This window comes from Etheostoma cragini, chromosome 11, assembly GCF_013103735.1.
Source record: "Etheostoma cragini isolate CJK2018 chromosome 11, CSU_Ecrag_1.0, whole genome shotgun sequence".
NCBI classification, from domain to species: domain Eukaryota; kingdom Metazoa; phylum Chordata; class Actinopteri; order Perciformes; family Percidae; genus Etheostoma; species Etheostoma cragini.
Genome location: NC_048417.1, coordinates 13,617,599 through 13,629,635, shown reverse-complemented (window position 1 = coordinate 13,629,635; position 12,037 = coordinate 13,617,599). Strand labels below are relative to the sequence as shown.

General features: G+C 38.3%; 1 protein-coding gene across 1 annotated transcript in view; it reads right to left on the bottom strand.

Moving 5' to 3' along the window:
* LOC117952781 (glypican-6-like) overlaps positions 1-12,037 on the bottom strand; it is an 82,662-nt gene that overhangs the window by 30,678 nt on the left and 39,947 nt on the right. Inside the window, exon 4 of the mRNA XM_034885308.1 lies at positions 11,439-11,604. Coding sequence (XP_034741199.1) covers positions 11,439-11,604 — 166 coding nt within the window. The remainder of the gene's footprint in view (positions 1-11,438; positions 11,605-12,037) is intronic.

Here is a 12,037-nt window from a genome sequence, read left to right as displayed (position 1 = left end):
CTCACCACTATGCCGTTGTCATGACTCTACAATTATGTCCATACTAAATAAGGTCATCCTGGCATTTAGAGACTAAGGAAAAGATGACCTCTGATGTGCTTGTGACTGCCTCATTAGTTTATTTAATCTGCACTGAAATACAGTAAGTAAGAGTGTTGTTTTTTGAAGAATATCTTAGATGTTTAGTTTGGCTTGCTGCTCCCATCACCCCAGCCATCATAAGAGAACAATACCATTTATTACCAAGCGAGGAAGGCACAGATAATAGTCCAGAGAACAGTTCAAAAAGCAGTGACCGACAATGTGTAAAAACCACATATATGAAAACAATAGGCCTTAGTTAAAAAGATAACTTATAATCTGTGTATAAGGTAGCCAAACAATTGAAGGGGATATAGTAGACAAATACTGCACACAAAAACAAATCACACAGTTCTTTGATAGCAGGCCTGTCCTGAGATTGCTAATGGCAGAGGAAAAGAGCTGAGAAACATTAGCGCAGCTCTGGCTCGATATCCTTTCCAATTGTGTCAAAGTCAGAGTCTTTGAAGAGCTCTCCTGTTTGGTAACATCTATTAGCCTGTGACACTGAAATTTTAATACACAGACTATGTCGGAGCCAAATTGTTTTCTGAAGGAGCACTTCAATCTCACCACTGTCTAAGCATTTGGTCTTAGTGTAGATGACACCTGTACCAGCAGAAATTTCAAACAAAAAGATTCTATACTAATAGCTTCTTTAATGTGTTTCATGATGCTAAACTGGAATTAAGTCACAACGCTTTGTTTGTGTTTTGTTTTTTTTAATAATTTGAACCTGACATTGCCATAAAGCTTGATGTTAAATCTGATTATGATGCAAATTCATTCATCTGCCTCGGGTAGTATGTCTGCTTACTTGATAAAAAACACATACAAAAATCTCAATTCAAGCGTTAAAGCTTAAAAACTGTCAAGTGCAAATACTGAAAATGTGGGTCAAGAGAGCCAACTGGGAACAACACATGTTTGATAATAAGAGAATAGAAGAGTGCCTCTGGCATCAGAGACGATGGAAACCATGGTGACTTTTCTGCAACTTATCAGATCGTCTCAACAAACAGAGGGAGCCAGGAACTTTGTCTTCATACATAACTGAGGGAGAACAGACAGGGAGCGACAGGAACAGAGAGAGATAGCAAGAAGAGAGCAGGAGAATGAGAAGTGGTGCTGATTGGGTTGAGTCAGGCCAGGGTATGGCTTTGTCCCAGAGGAAGGGCTCCTGCTCCGCACGTGGAAAAAACTCTACCTACATGGAGAATTAATGACCATCATTTATGAGGAGTGCATGAAGTCCAGTCCGCTGTGGCATGGCTGCCACTCTGAGCCAAATTTTCCCTACATCACTTTTGCGGCACTGAGATAGGCCACTAGCCAGCCAAAGGGAATCTTTTTTATCATCACGACACAGCTACGCAAATAGACGCATCTCGTCCTATTCAGAGCTGAGGATTTAAAAAAACAACTGAGACCGTGCCTGCATGATATGTAAAACTAAAAAGTGTCACAATGACATGAAACATTAGCATTATCCAAATTTGTTTTGTTTAATATTGGATTTTATTGACATGCTTATTTGCATTGTCTTGCACAACAGCTAAAAAAATTGGAGATGGTAATATTACTCTGGGCCACTGCCTCTTCATCGAGATTGATGTCCACTTAAAAACAGGCTATGTCAGCCAGCGGCAACCTCCAGCAGACAAGGACAAATAAGGAAAGTGAACAGGATCATCTATGGCTCTTTGCCTGTGAAGAGCTCCACAGAATGAAAAATGGCTCTAGTGTAATTTGGATTCTGTAAAGCATAGCTCATCTGTGGTTCAGTCAACCATCTAATGGTGCTATATAAAATGATATAAAAAAGGATACGAAGAAAATGCATGTTGTTCCTTGGTTACACTTAGTCCTGATCAAAAAAGTCCTTGAACATACACATAATGTTAAAAACAAGCTTTCACTTTTAAAGTATTAATAGCAATAAAAAAAAAGGAAAACTCAGCCCATCAATACTTATTTTTTCTAACCAAATATTATTATAATTTAAAATGTATTCTGTTATAAAAAAAATTAAAACAAAATATTTACATTAGGAGCTAAATTTTCTCCATGGCTACCACAGACAAGCGGGGGGTAATTATTTTCTTCATTGTCAACCTCCAGTGATCTCCGCTACAGACCTATGTTGTATCAGCGGTAGTTGGTGGTTCAGTTACCCAAAAAGACTTTAAGCCGGGTACAAAGCACCGCAAGCTGCTGGTCGTTTTGGCGGACATTACAGTTAGATTTAGTCCAGAAAATATGAGCGTTTTTGCCGTGACGAAAGTTAAGATTAGACACCAGAATGACTAGTTAAGATTGGGAAAAAGATTGGGGATTGGATTAAAACACTTCTAAGGAACTCGCATTTCCTGGGGGAACGGCTTTAGTTTTCCCCGGGAAGCGAACTTCGCTCCCTGGCTTGAAAGTCCTATATGTTAATGCCCAACCATCCACCTAACCTGTCGGGGCTGTTAATGTTGTGATTACAGCACCAAATAAACTGGAATACTTACAAATTACAGTGCTTACATTACAGTCGCTTTTTGCTTGAAGGTTTCTCTATAGAGCTCCCCCTATAGTTTAAGAATATTTAGTATTTTATATTCAGAAGATTTGGCAGCGCCTATGTTTACTTGTGTCTGACTCGTTACTCGGTCAGTCTCCTGTTTCCTCTTTCTCTGGTCCTCTGACAATGCTTTCCTACTTTTTCGCTCTCTAGCACCTTTCTGAGGTCAGAATGTGTGGTTTTGAGTGAGGTATCTCAACAACTATTGGATGGATTACCATGAGATTTGGCACAGACAACAATGTGCCCTTTAGGAGGATGTGTATTAACTTTATCTAGAGCCATGATCATTTAGCTCGGAGCACAGCTGGGCCTAAGTACAGCCTCAGAGATCTGCTAGCGTGTAGTCTCTTAGTCGGGTTTAAAAATAAAGCATGACACATCCATCGCCATTCTCTTTCCATTATAATATTACATATTTGAAATTGAGTGATAAAAGCACACTAAATAGTACTATGCAAGGCTACTAATATAAAAGCCATATACTAGATCAGCACTGATACGGCACTTGCTAATGAAACTAAGCCGCATAATCCAATAATGAGCCATTCACAAGCAGATCGTGTTACTAATGGGGTTGGGAAGATGTCATGGAATTTCAGTGTATGGATGCTGACAGGAGTTTTTCAACAAATATCAACACGAACATGTTGAAGAAGCCCTTCCCCACAGTCAGTACCCTTTCTTTCGCTTTGTAAAATCCACATTACATGTTCTGGACAGGCTCAACAACAAAGAAAATGGAGCAGCTTTGAGCAAAGACAATGTTAGGCCTTGCTGCTCATAAATTCACCGGAGGGAATCTTTTCTTTCTCTTCAAAAACTGTCTATCTTTCTGTAGATTTATAAATGCACAGGTGGGAAGTAAGTCTGCTTCATGTAACTGTAAGGGATAAGGCAAATTTGAAATTACTGTTGCTACAAAGCTTTGCACATTAAACAGAGCGAGAGCAGAATGTTGACCTGGTGCTGCCTTGAGAAGGAGCACAATATGTCCAATATTTATTCTATGCTTTTAGACAAATTACATGAACGGGTGGCACTGGCTGGGTCTATACTCTGCCAGAAGTAAACTATATAATGTTATGTTATTTCCTAAGCTCTCAATCAGTTTTTATCAGTTACATTAATAGATGACTTGGAGGGGTGAGTTGTATATTTATTCCAAATACTGAAATAAGGGCAATTCTAAAGATATCTTATTTAAGGGTGATCAAATATTATTATATTCTATTGTAAGAGAGATAATATTATCAAGCACCATTTCAAATTTGTGTCAAGATAAATGGTCTTGATTTTTCAGACATTCACTCTATTTTCAGTACGAGCTGTAAGTCGGAAAGTTGTTTGTATGGATTTCACCTTGATGGTTTCATGTTTTACAGTGTAGTTTGCTTCATGACAAGACTGACAGGAGGGATCAATTACTTTCTCAACATACATGAAAGACTTTGGAACAATCAGAACTATATTTTATGGTAGATTGCCTCACAAGTAACTAGTTTTCTTTGGACACTTGAGGACAGTGGAACCAAGTTGTGAACACAGCATTGAAATATCCTCACTTTAAGTTGGGGAACGTAGACATCCAAATATTACAGAGCAGCATTATCATTCATTCAGAGTCATGTTTTTGGCCTGATAAAATGCCAGTCTATTATTCCCTCTCTTTTAGCTCTGTTTTTAGTCTCTACCAACTCATTAGGAAAATGGCTCTCTAGCTGCTAAATGCTCCACTATGTTTACCAGTCTGCTGTTTGGTGCCAAGCAGGTAGTGTACGGTGGGATTTAGAACTTTTTCACTGAAAACCGCTTCCTGCACGGAAGCACAGAAGGGAGAGGGAGAGGACGGGTAGGGGCAAGCTAGTCTAGTTTTGTTTGAAAATACTTTTTACGTCAACAAGAAGTAACGTCACCCAACATCGTTTAGAGCACTTTTAAGAAAAATTGCGCGCGCAAAAAAGGCAAGCCTTAATTAAAGAGAACACAGCTTCTGTATAACTTTAGGTCAAGATTTACTGTTAAGTAACACCCTCCTGGTGTAGCTCCTTTTTCTTTACCAATCCGAATAGACACACATCACCTAACCTGGCTTACTGACCCTCCTCCAACTAAGGTTGAATGCAACTGGCCATAATTGTCTTCACCCTGTTTGCGGTTCAATCTGTGATGTAATGTCAAACTAAAATCCTCTGTTCTCTTTGTGTTTTTTCTACCTTTTTGAGGTCTTAATTCCCATCCAGGACAGATGCATTTAAACAGCAGTGATATGTAACAGCAGTGCCTAAATGCCACTTCACCCACACATTTGGAGTTAAATACAGATTTAATGCAAACTAAATACACCTAGACCTTTGATTGAATTGTTGCTGCTTCTGACAGTTCAAGCTCTCTGATTTTAAAACCACTGTAGCTCTGATTGCAGAATCAGATGTCAGATGATGATGAGATGCATGCGGCTTTCTGTCTCCCTATTTCTTGGAGGCCGTCTAATAAATTTGTGATGATACAGAATGCAGGATTAACGAAGCAGAGAAGCTGATCCTAGACAAATCAGTGATCACTTACTAGAAAATAGTCAAAATAAATACAGAAGTGGCTAGAACTGTTTTACATTTCTACAGTGTCGTTAGAATTTTTACTTACATAAAGGATCTTAATACTTACTACACCACTGGTTATTTAACAGGAGACTGCTGCCACAGGTTAATTGGTGGCTGTCACCGTTCAAACACTCAAGCCTGCAACGATAGTTCAATACATACAATTATATTCTATAGGTGCCAGACAGGGATACGTTTTTGCTTTTTCAATGCACTTGCTCTCTCTTTCGCCCACTCATGTACTCTCTGACTCTCACTTCCTTTGTCAGATCATGTGATAGTTTGTTAAATCCGTTTTAAATATTAATAACACTAAATTAAATTAATTTGCTTAAAGTGCTCATATTATGCTTTTTGGCTTTTTCCCTTTCCTTTTTGTGTCATATATCTTTTTTGCGCACATTAAGGTTTACAGAGTGAAAAATCCCAAAGTCCATCCAAAGGGAATTACCATCTCCAACAGAAAACACTGTTCCCAAACAGCTCTATTGTAGTCTAGCGTTTATTTCTGTGCGTTTACAACGTGAGTCACTTTGTAACACATTTTAATGCTCGCCTAGCTGCTAGCGTGAGACACCCTGCCACGTCATACTCTGCTTCTGACTGTCTAGTAGTTCTTACATAGCTACTGCGCATTTGCGACTCCCAACAAAGCTTGAATAGAAGTAAGATGCCTCGCTCTGTAGCTAAAACAGAGAGCTCAACACACGAGCTGCAGCAATGTACAGTACAACACAAATGTGGTGTTTTTTGAAAATTAAACCATGTAAACCTGTTATGATATAACCTCTAAATACAATTATAAACCTGAAAATGAGCATAATATGAGCACTTTAATAGTATTCTCTAAACCACATTTAAACTTTGGTCGGAGGAGGCTCACTACGCCAGATTAGGTGACATGAGTTGGCCTATTTAGACTGACTGGTTTAACCTGCTTCACTGAGTAGGTGTGAAAAGTGTATTATCTTGCCTAAGTGTAAAGGTGTGAGTTATATATTCAGTGTTTGAATTCATGGTGCTAAAAGCACAAAATTCCAAACCCTTTGGCATCCTTGTGTGCAGAAAATGTTTTTATTTGTGTGGTCTGACTTTAAGCCATAAGCTCTCCACTCGTTCATGGGGCATTTTCTCACAAAGATGAGGATATGTTGCTGGCTTGAATTTAACAGTGACGTTGTGACTGGCTCCAGTTACCAAGTGAAACAAATTACCTAAATTAAAAGAAATAAGCAGATAGAATCAATGCAGGTCACTTCCAATGTGGTAATTAACCTTTCTCTCCGGGGAGTACAGTAACAGCCTGTAAACACCAGTGCCACAGAGATTACAAATACAGCTGTGGAAGAGTCAACAAGTTCACCAAAGAACGACTTTAAACCAATCACAACTGTCACTGTGAATACTGTGAAGGTGGAGGAGGAAAACTTCCATCACAAGTGACTGCCTGTCCACACAAAAAAATGTTAATGACACGAGGGGTGTAAACTGCAGGGGACAATATGTATGACTACAGCATGTGACTGATATTTAAAAGAGATGAAGAAGACATTCATGCAGACAACCTGACAAATAACATCAAAATGGTTAAAAACAGCCTGCCTCAGAACGTTGATCAACCAAAAGAATATCCAACCAGAAGAGTTTTTTAACAACACAAAGACATGTACACACTGTCAAAGTGATCATCTCAAAACAGATATCCAAGGATTTCGGCAGAAAGCGTAATGCTCTATATATCCCAGAGGACTAGGCATGTGGGTCCTGATTATGTTCAGTATGGAATTCTCAGGTGCGGTGAACAGACTGACAGCTGTTCATCAGACGCTCCATGCTTCAGTTAATTCATGTAATTAAAATCTAATCCCACTCCTAATCTCATAAAATTGCACACATGTACTGCTTTTTTAATGCATGTTTATGATGATAAGCAAAGTGGTATTGATTACGAATAATAAATATTGGTATTTGCGATTAAAAAGAAAAACAATGTATTGCTTATGAACATTCTGTAATTAGTATCTGGTTCCATAATGAGTAAGTCTCATTTTAAGACGCAGCGTGGGGAGAGGTCAGCAAGGTTTTTTTCTCCTTTGGGAACAACTGGATTAGAGACCAACTACTCATTTAATGTACTGTATGATTTATTCAGATTTGATTTATTCAGTCTAACATAAAGGCAGAACTATATACAACAGACTGACATTCTAGCTCTGTTTAGCTGTCATTATAGCTGCTGCATGAACACATATTTAGTTACACTACTGAGCAAAAGTTTTACATCAATATTAATAATGAAATGACCCTCTGGAACTAAAGCTATATTAGTTCCAGGAACAGCACATTTTAAAATGAAATTAGAATTGACATTGGCCTTTTGGAGCTTACAGTCAGCTCATGATTTAAATTAAATTGCTTGGTCATATTTTATTCGCTTGTCTAATTAATCTCTTGCTCAGCGGCAAGTAAAACAAGCATAATATGCACAAGGACTGATTTGAGGTTGTTAGTGGAAACATTAAAGATTCCCTCACCAAGATGCGGGTGCATACTATATGTCACATGAATACAAATACAGGTAATGATGCGATTTAGGATGGCAATTTTTTCCATCATTTATTGTACACTGGCCTCAACAACAAATCAAAGAAAGTCATAAAAAAATAGAAACTTGAACTAGTTATTTTTCTTTCTATGAAAATGCTGTACAGATACAGTGGATCTATTCAAGTTGGAGGAGTATTTAGCAGTGCAGCTGCCCTTCGAACATCGGTTTCAGCTTGTCTCTTCAGTGCCACACATTATGGATTTATAGATACATTAAGCTGAGACCTTGGTTGATGTGAAGTTCTGTCACAAGTTGGGATTCATTTAATCAGAAGGTGTTATTTCCTGAAAGTGGAGTCGTTCAGTGGGAAGGTGGTGGGAAAAAATCGTTGCTATCATGGGAACAGCCTCTAGGTTTAAAGGATTTCTCACTCTTTGGTTGGATTAGTTTTCACTCCCCAATATCTTGTCTTCTCTGGTCAGTGGAGCCGGTATGGTCTGAATGGATATATAGCTTCACGTCTGTACTGGCTCTGTGTCAGGACTCAGGTGTTTCTCCCAATTTCTCTCTGAGGCCTTGAGCCAAGAAGACTAACACTAAAGTCGGAGTAATAATCATTTGCTTTTATGTAAGGTAACCACACATTCTGACAATTTAACACCACAAGCCAAGTCCATGCCTTTTTTGTGGTTAGACCTTCAGCTAAGTAAAAATCTTTGGACCTATAACAAGCATGAAATGTCAGCGCCAAAAGATATAGAACTGCCATTTAATCTACCATGAGGAACAATAATCCAATTGATGAAGACAAATGGCCGCTGCACAACGGTTATTGGCAAAAATGTAAAATTATCAGATTCAAGCGGAGCCGTGTCGGAACTATATTCCTCGTTAGTGAAGCAAATGTAGAACCCTTTTAGTTAGATTGAAATACACTTGGTTGATGACACTGAAGAGGAAAAATAGATTAACATTATAGTACAAACATACAGATGTACAGGTAAGCTGTTGGACCAGTTGAAACTGTTATTTAGGGATATCAATGCAACTTCTGATGGGGCCCCATTTACTTTGTTGATTGCTTGTTGAATGTAAGCAGTGACAGGTAGTTCCAAGCATTCAATTTTCTACAATACTGGATATAAGGAGGAGATCTGCTCCTGAACGTTTGGATCTTAGGTTTTTAGAGAAACAAGCTAAGCTAACGTTAGCAGCAACGAGCTGAAGAGCATCAGAGGAACACTGATTTACAACGTAAAAATGCTTTAATCAGTATTTTTACCAGTTTTAATCACCTGGTCTGTTTTTTTTGTGTACTATTCAGCTCCTGGTAAAAACCTGCTCAACGATAAACACTAAAGGAATATTAACTGGGATAATGTGTGTTTACACTCCACTGCACCCCTGCTTTAAGAAGAAGGTTCCCAAACAACTTGTCCTTTCTCCTTCCACACTGCAGCTGCTCTTCCCTGTGCTTGCTGAAAACAGACATTCAGGCAACCATAGATCATTCAAACAGATCTGTTTCCACATCGATATCAGTGCATGTATTGACATCCTTCCTGTCATGCAATGTATGGTCACAAAAATAAACAGTTATACAGCATAAATGGAGGTGGAGTACATGATGTATCATCACAGTAATCTCTTAAAATGGTTGTTTTCAAGTGCTTTGCAAAACAAGGAAAAAATGCGTGATTACTAACAAAATGATGACTAAAACAAGTCACATGCTTTTTATTCACTGAGCAAATCAACAATTTGCTTTTATTTTTCATTATGCACTTTCATAGACATCTCTGAAAAAGCATAAAAACACAAGCAAAAAAGGAGAGTGGATACTGGAGGTACATTCATCAAGTGCCAGAATCTGCTGGATAGGTAAGTAGCTGTTTGTTTGCTAACACAGTCTTGATAAGCGGATACATTATGAGGCCTCTCTTTCTGGGAGTTTTACGTCTTAGCCTTAGGTCCCATATAAACATAGATAGACAAATGTCTAACGTCTTTGGATTAGCTTTTGTTACGTGAGATATTTCAGAGTGAAAGAGTATGTGAGCAAGGGAATAATTTCGAGAGGGATTTGATTAAATCTTTCAGGGTTCTGATAACTCAACAAAAGTGAGCATGATTTGCAAGAATTTGTTTTTGGAAAATCCGCAACCAGTGATGTTAGATCACGAGGCAGATGAGAGGAAATAAATACAATAGATCTCAACTAAGCTATTCTGGAAATGTAAACATTTAAGCTTTTACCAACTGCCATACACATACCTCTCTCTGGCCAGCCAACAAGCTCCCCACTTGGTTTTATATGATGGGAGGGCTTAGCTGGTCGCCTCTATATCACGTTTGACTGGAAACCGTAAACACGCCAGTATGTAGGATGCAGCATTTCACAAGAAGAGAAAAGAGGGATTCTAAACTATAAATGCCCAGAAATGCTTTTTAGGGACAGTGGTAGCTTAGACCCCTAACTGCTCGGGGCTTATTTCATCGGCTTTCCCCCCATTCCGACATCGTTCGATTAATACATGTATAGGGCCTAATGTGAATGTGTGTGTCTTTTCTGTGTAAAATCAACAGAGTGTAAAAATGCAATTTCCCCCCTGGGGATCAATGAAGTATTTCTTGTTCTTTTGGTCATATATTTTAATATATAATATAGGAACAAGAAGTAGCAAGGCCATTGAAACATGCTGGGAGCTTCTTTTCCTGTTTAACACAGCAGACTGGCCACATTCTCCCTGTCACCATTTTATTCAATCAAAATAAGCTTATCTAAATGACAGCGAGATTCATCTGTGGCAGGCGGTCTAGGACATATTAAATAAATATATAAATATTACATTCATCTTTGTACTTTTTGTCTCTTAGCTGAACAAGTTACTATTGAACTTCTCCTCACAAAACATTACACTCCCCACTGTGCACTTCTGCCCTATTACAAGTCCCCATTTAGCCCAGCAGGAGAGCAGACTCCCATGAATAATATCTTTTCATGCAAGAAAACGCTGATAGAAAAATGACAAATAAAGCAGACTCTTATCCGAGGGCCCAATGTGTGTCAATGAAACAGATGTTGACAAAACCTATCAACACAGCACCAGCTGTAACCTCTCTTAAAATAGAAAGTCAAACTAAACATCATAACACACCTATTTCTGTAATCCTGCAGAAGGTTAACATTTTGACCTGAGCCATTTTTTCTTTTTACATTTTATTCATCATATCAATCAATTTTGAACAAAACCAGTGAAAAATGCTTTACTATCAGTTAATCCCTGTAGTGTAAAGGGTTGATTTTAGTGATTGCCAATCTCGCCCAATCAAAACTCCAGTTTGCAGCTTTCCGCTTATGCTTTAAACTGTTTTTAGCTCATTGACAGCTTTTTTTAACCATGCAACACTGTTAAGCAACACATACACAACAGTGAATGGGAAAATTGATTCTACAAATGTGCCATTAGTGTGAGTGCTATTATGATATGATATCTGTTTTCTCCCATGTCTATCACATCCATTACACCCATTTGGCCATTTTGTGGAGACATACATCCAGGCATGAATACATAAAAATATCAAATTGGTATGAAGGGACCCAGATGAAAAACCGAGAGTGACACTTTAAAAGACTTACCAATGTACAGATTCCACTCTGGATCCAGATCAGCTTGATTGGCCAAACAGCCCTTCACGACATTCAGGCAGTAGTTTTTACAGGGTTTAACTGCTGGCATCCCCTGACAAAAGGGGCAGTACAGCATCTTGGTCAGGGCTCGAATACATGCTGGACTGCTGCTTACCTGCAAGAACAGAGTATGACAGCAGCCATTAGAAGCTGGACAGTTCTTTCAAAACCCATCATAATTTGAATTACATACTTTATTAATTTGCATTAATTCAAGGAAGATTTAAATAATTGTATTTTACATTTTGTTTTTTTCTTGTTTTTACTTAATGTTACTGAACGCACCACAATATAGGATTCTTGCCTGTTTAAGTCCAAAAAAGAGTTTACTGCCACTTATTCAAAAAATATTGTTCATTTGTTATTTTGATAAAAAGTTTATAGTGTGCCCGTTCCAAAAGGCCAGCAGAGCCGAGACAAGAGAGAGATGTTCTGCTGACCAAAGACTTCTGAATGTTTGTGAGAACTGTCAATCACAGTGTGGGTGACAACAGACAAATTAACCTGCATTTAAATGTTGAGTATTAAATAAAGACAACTATTCACTA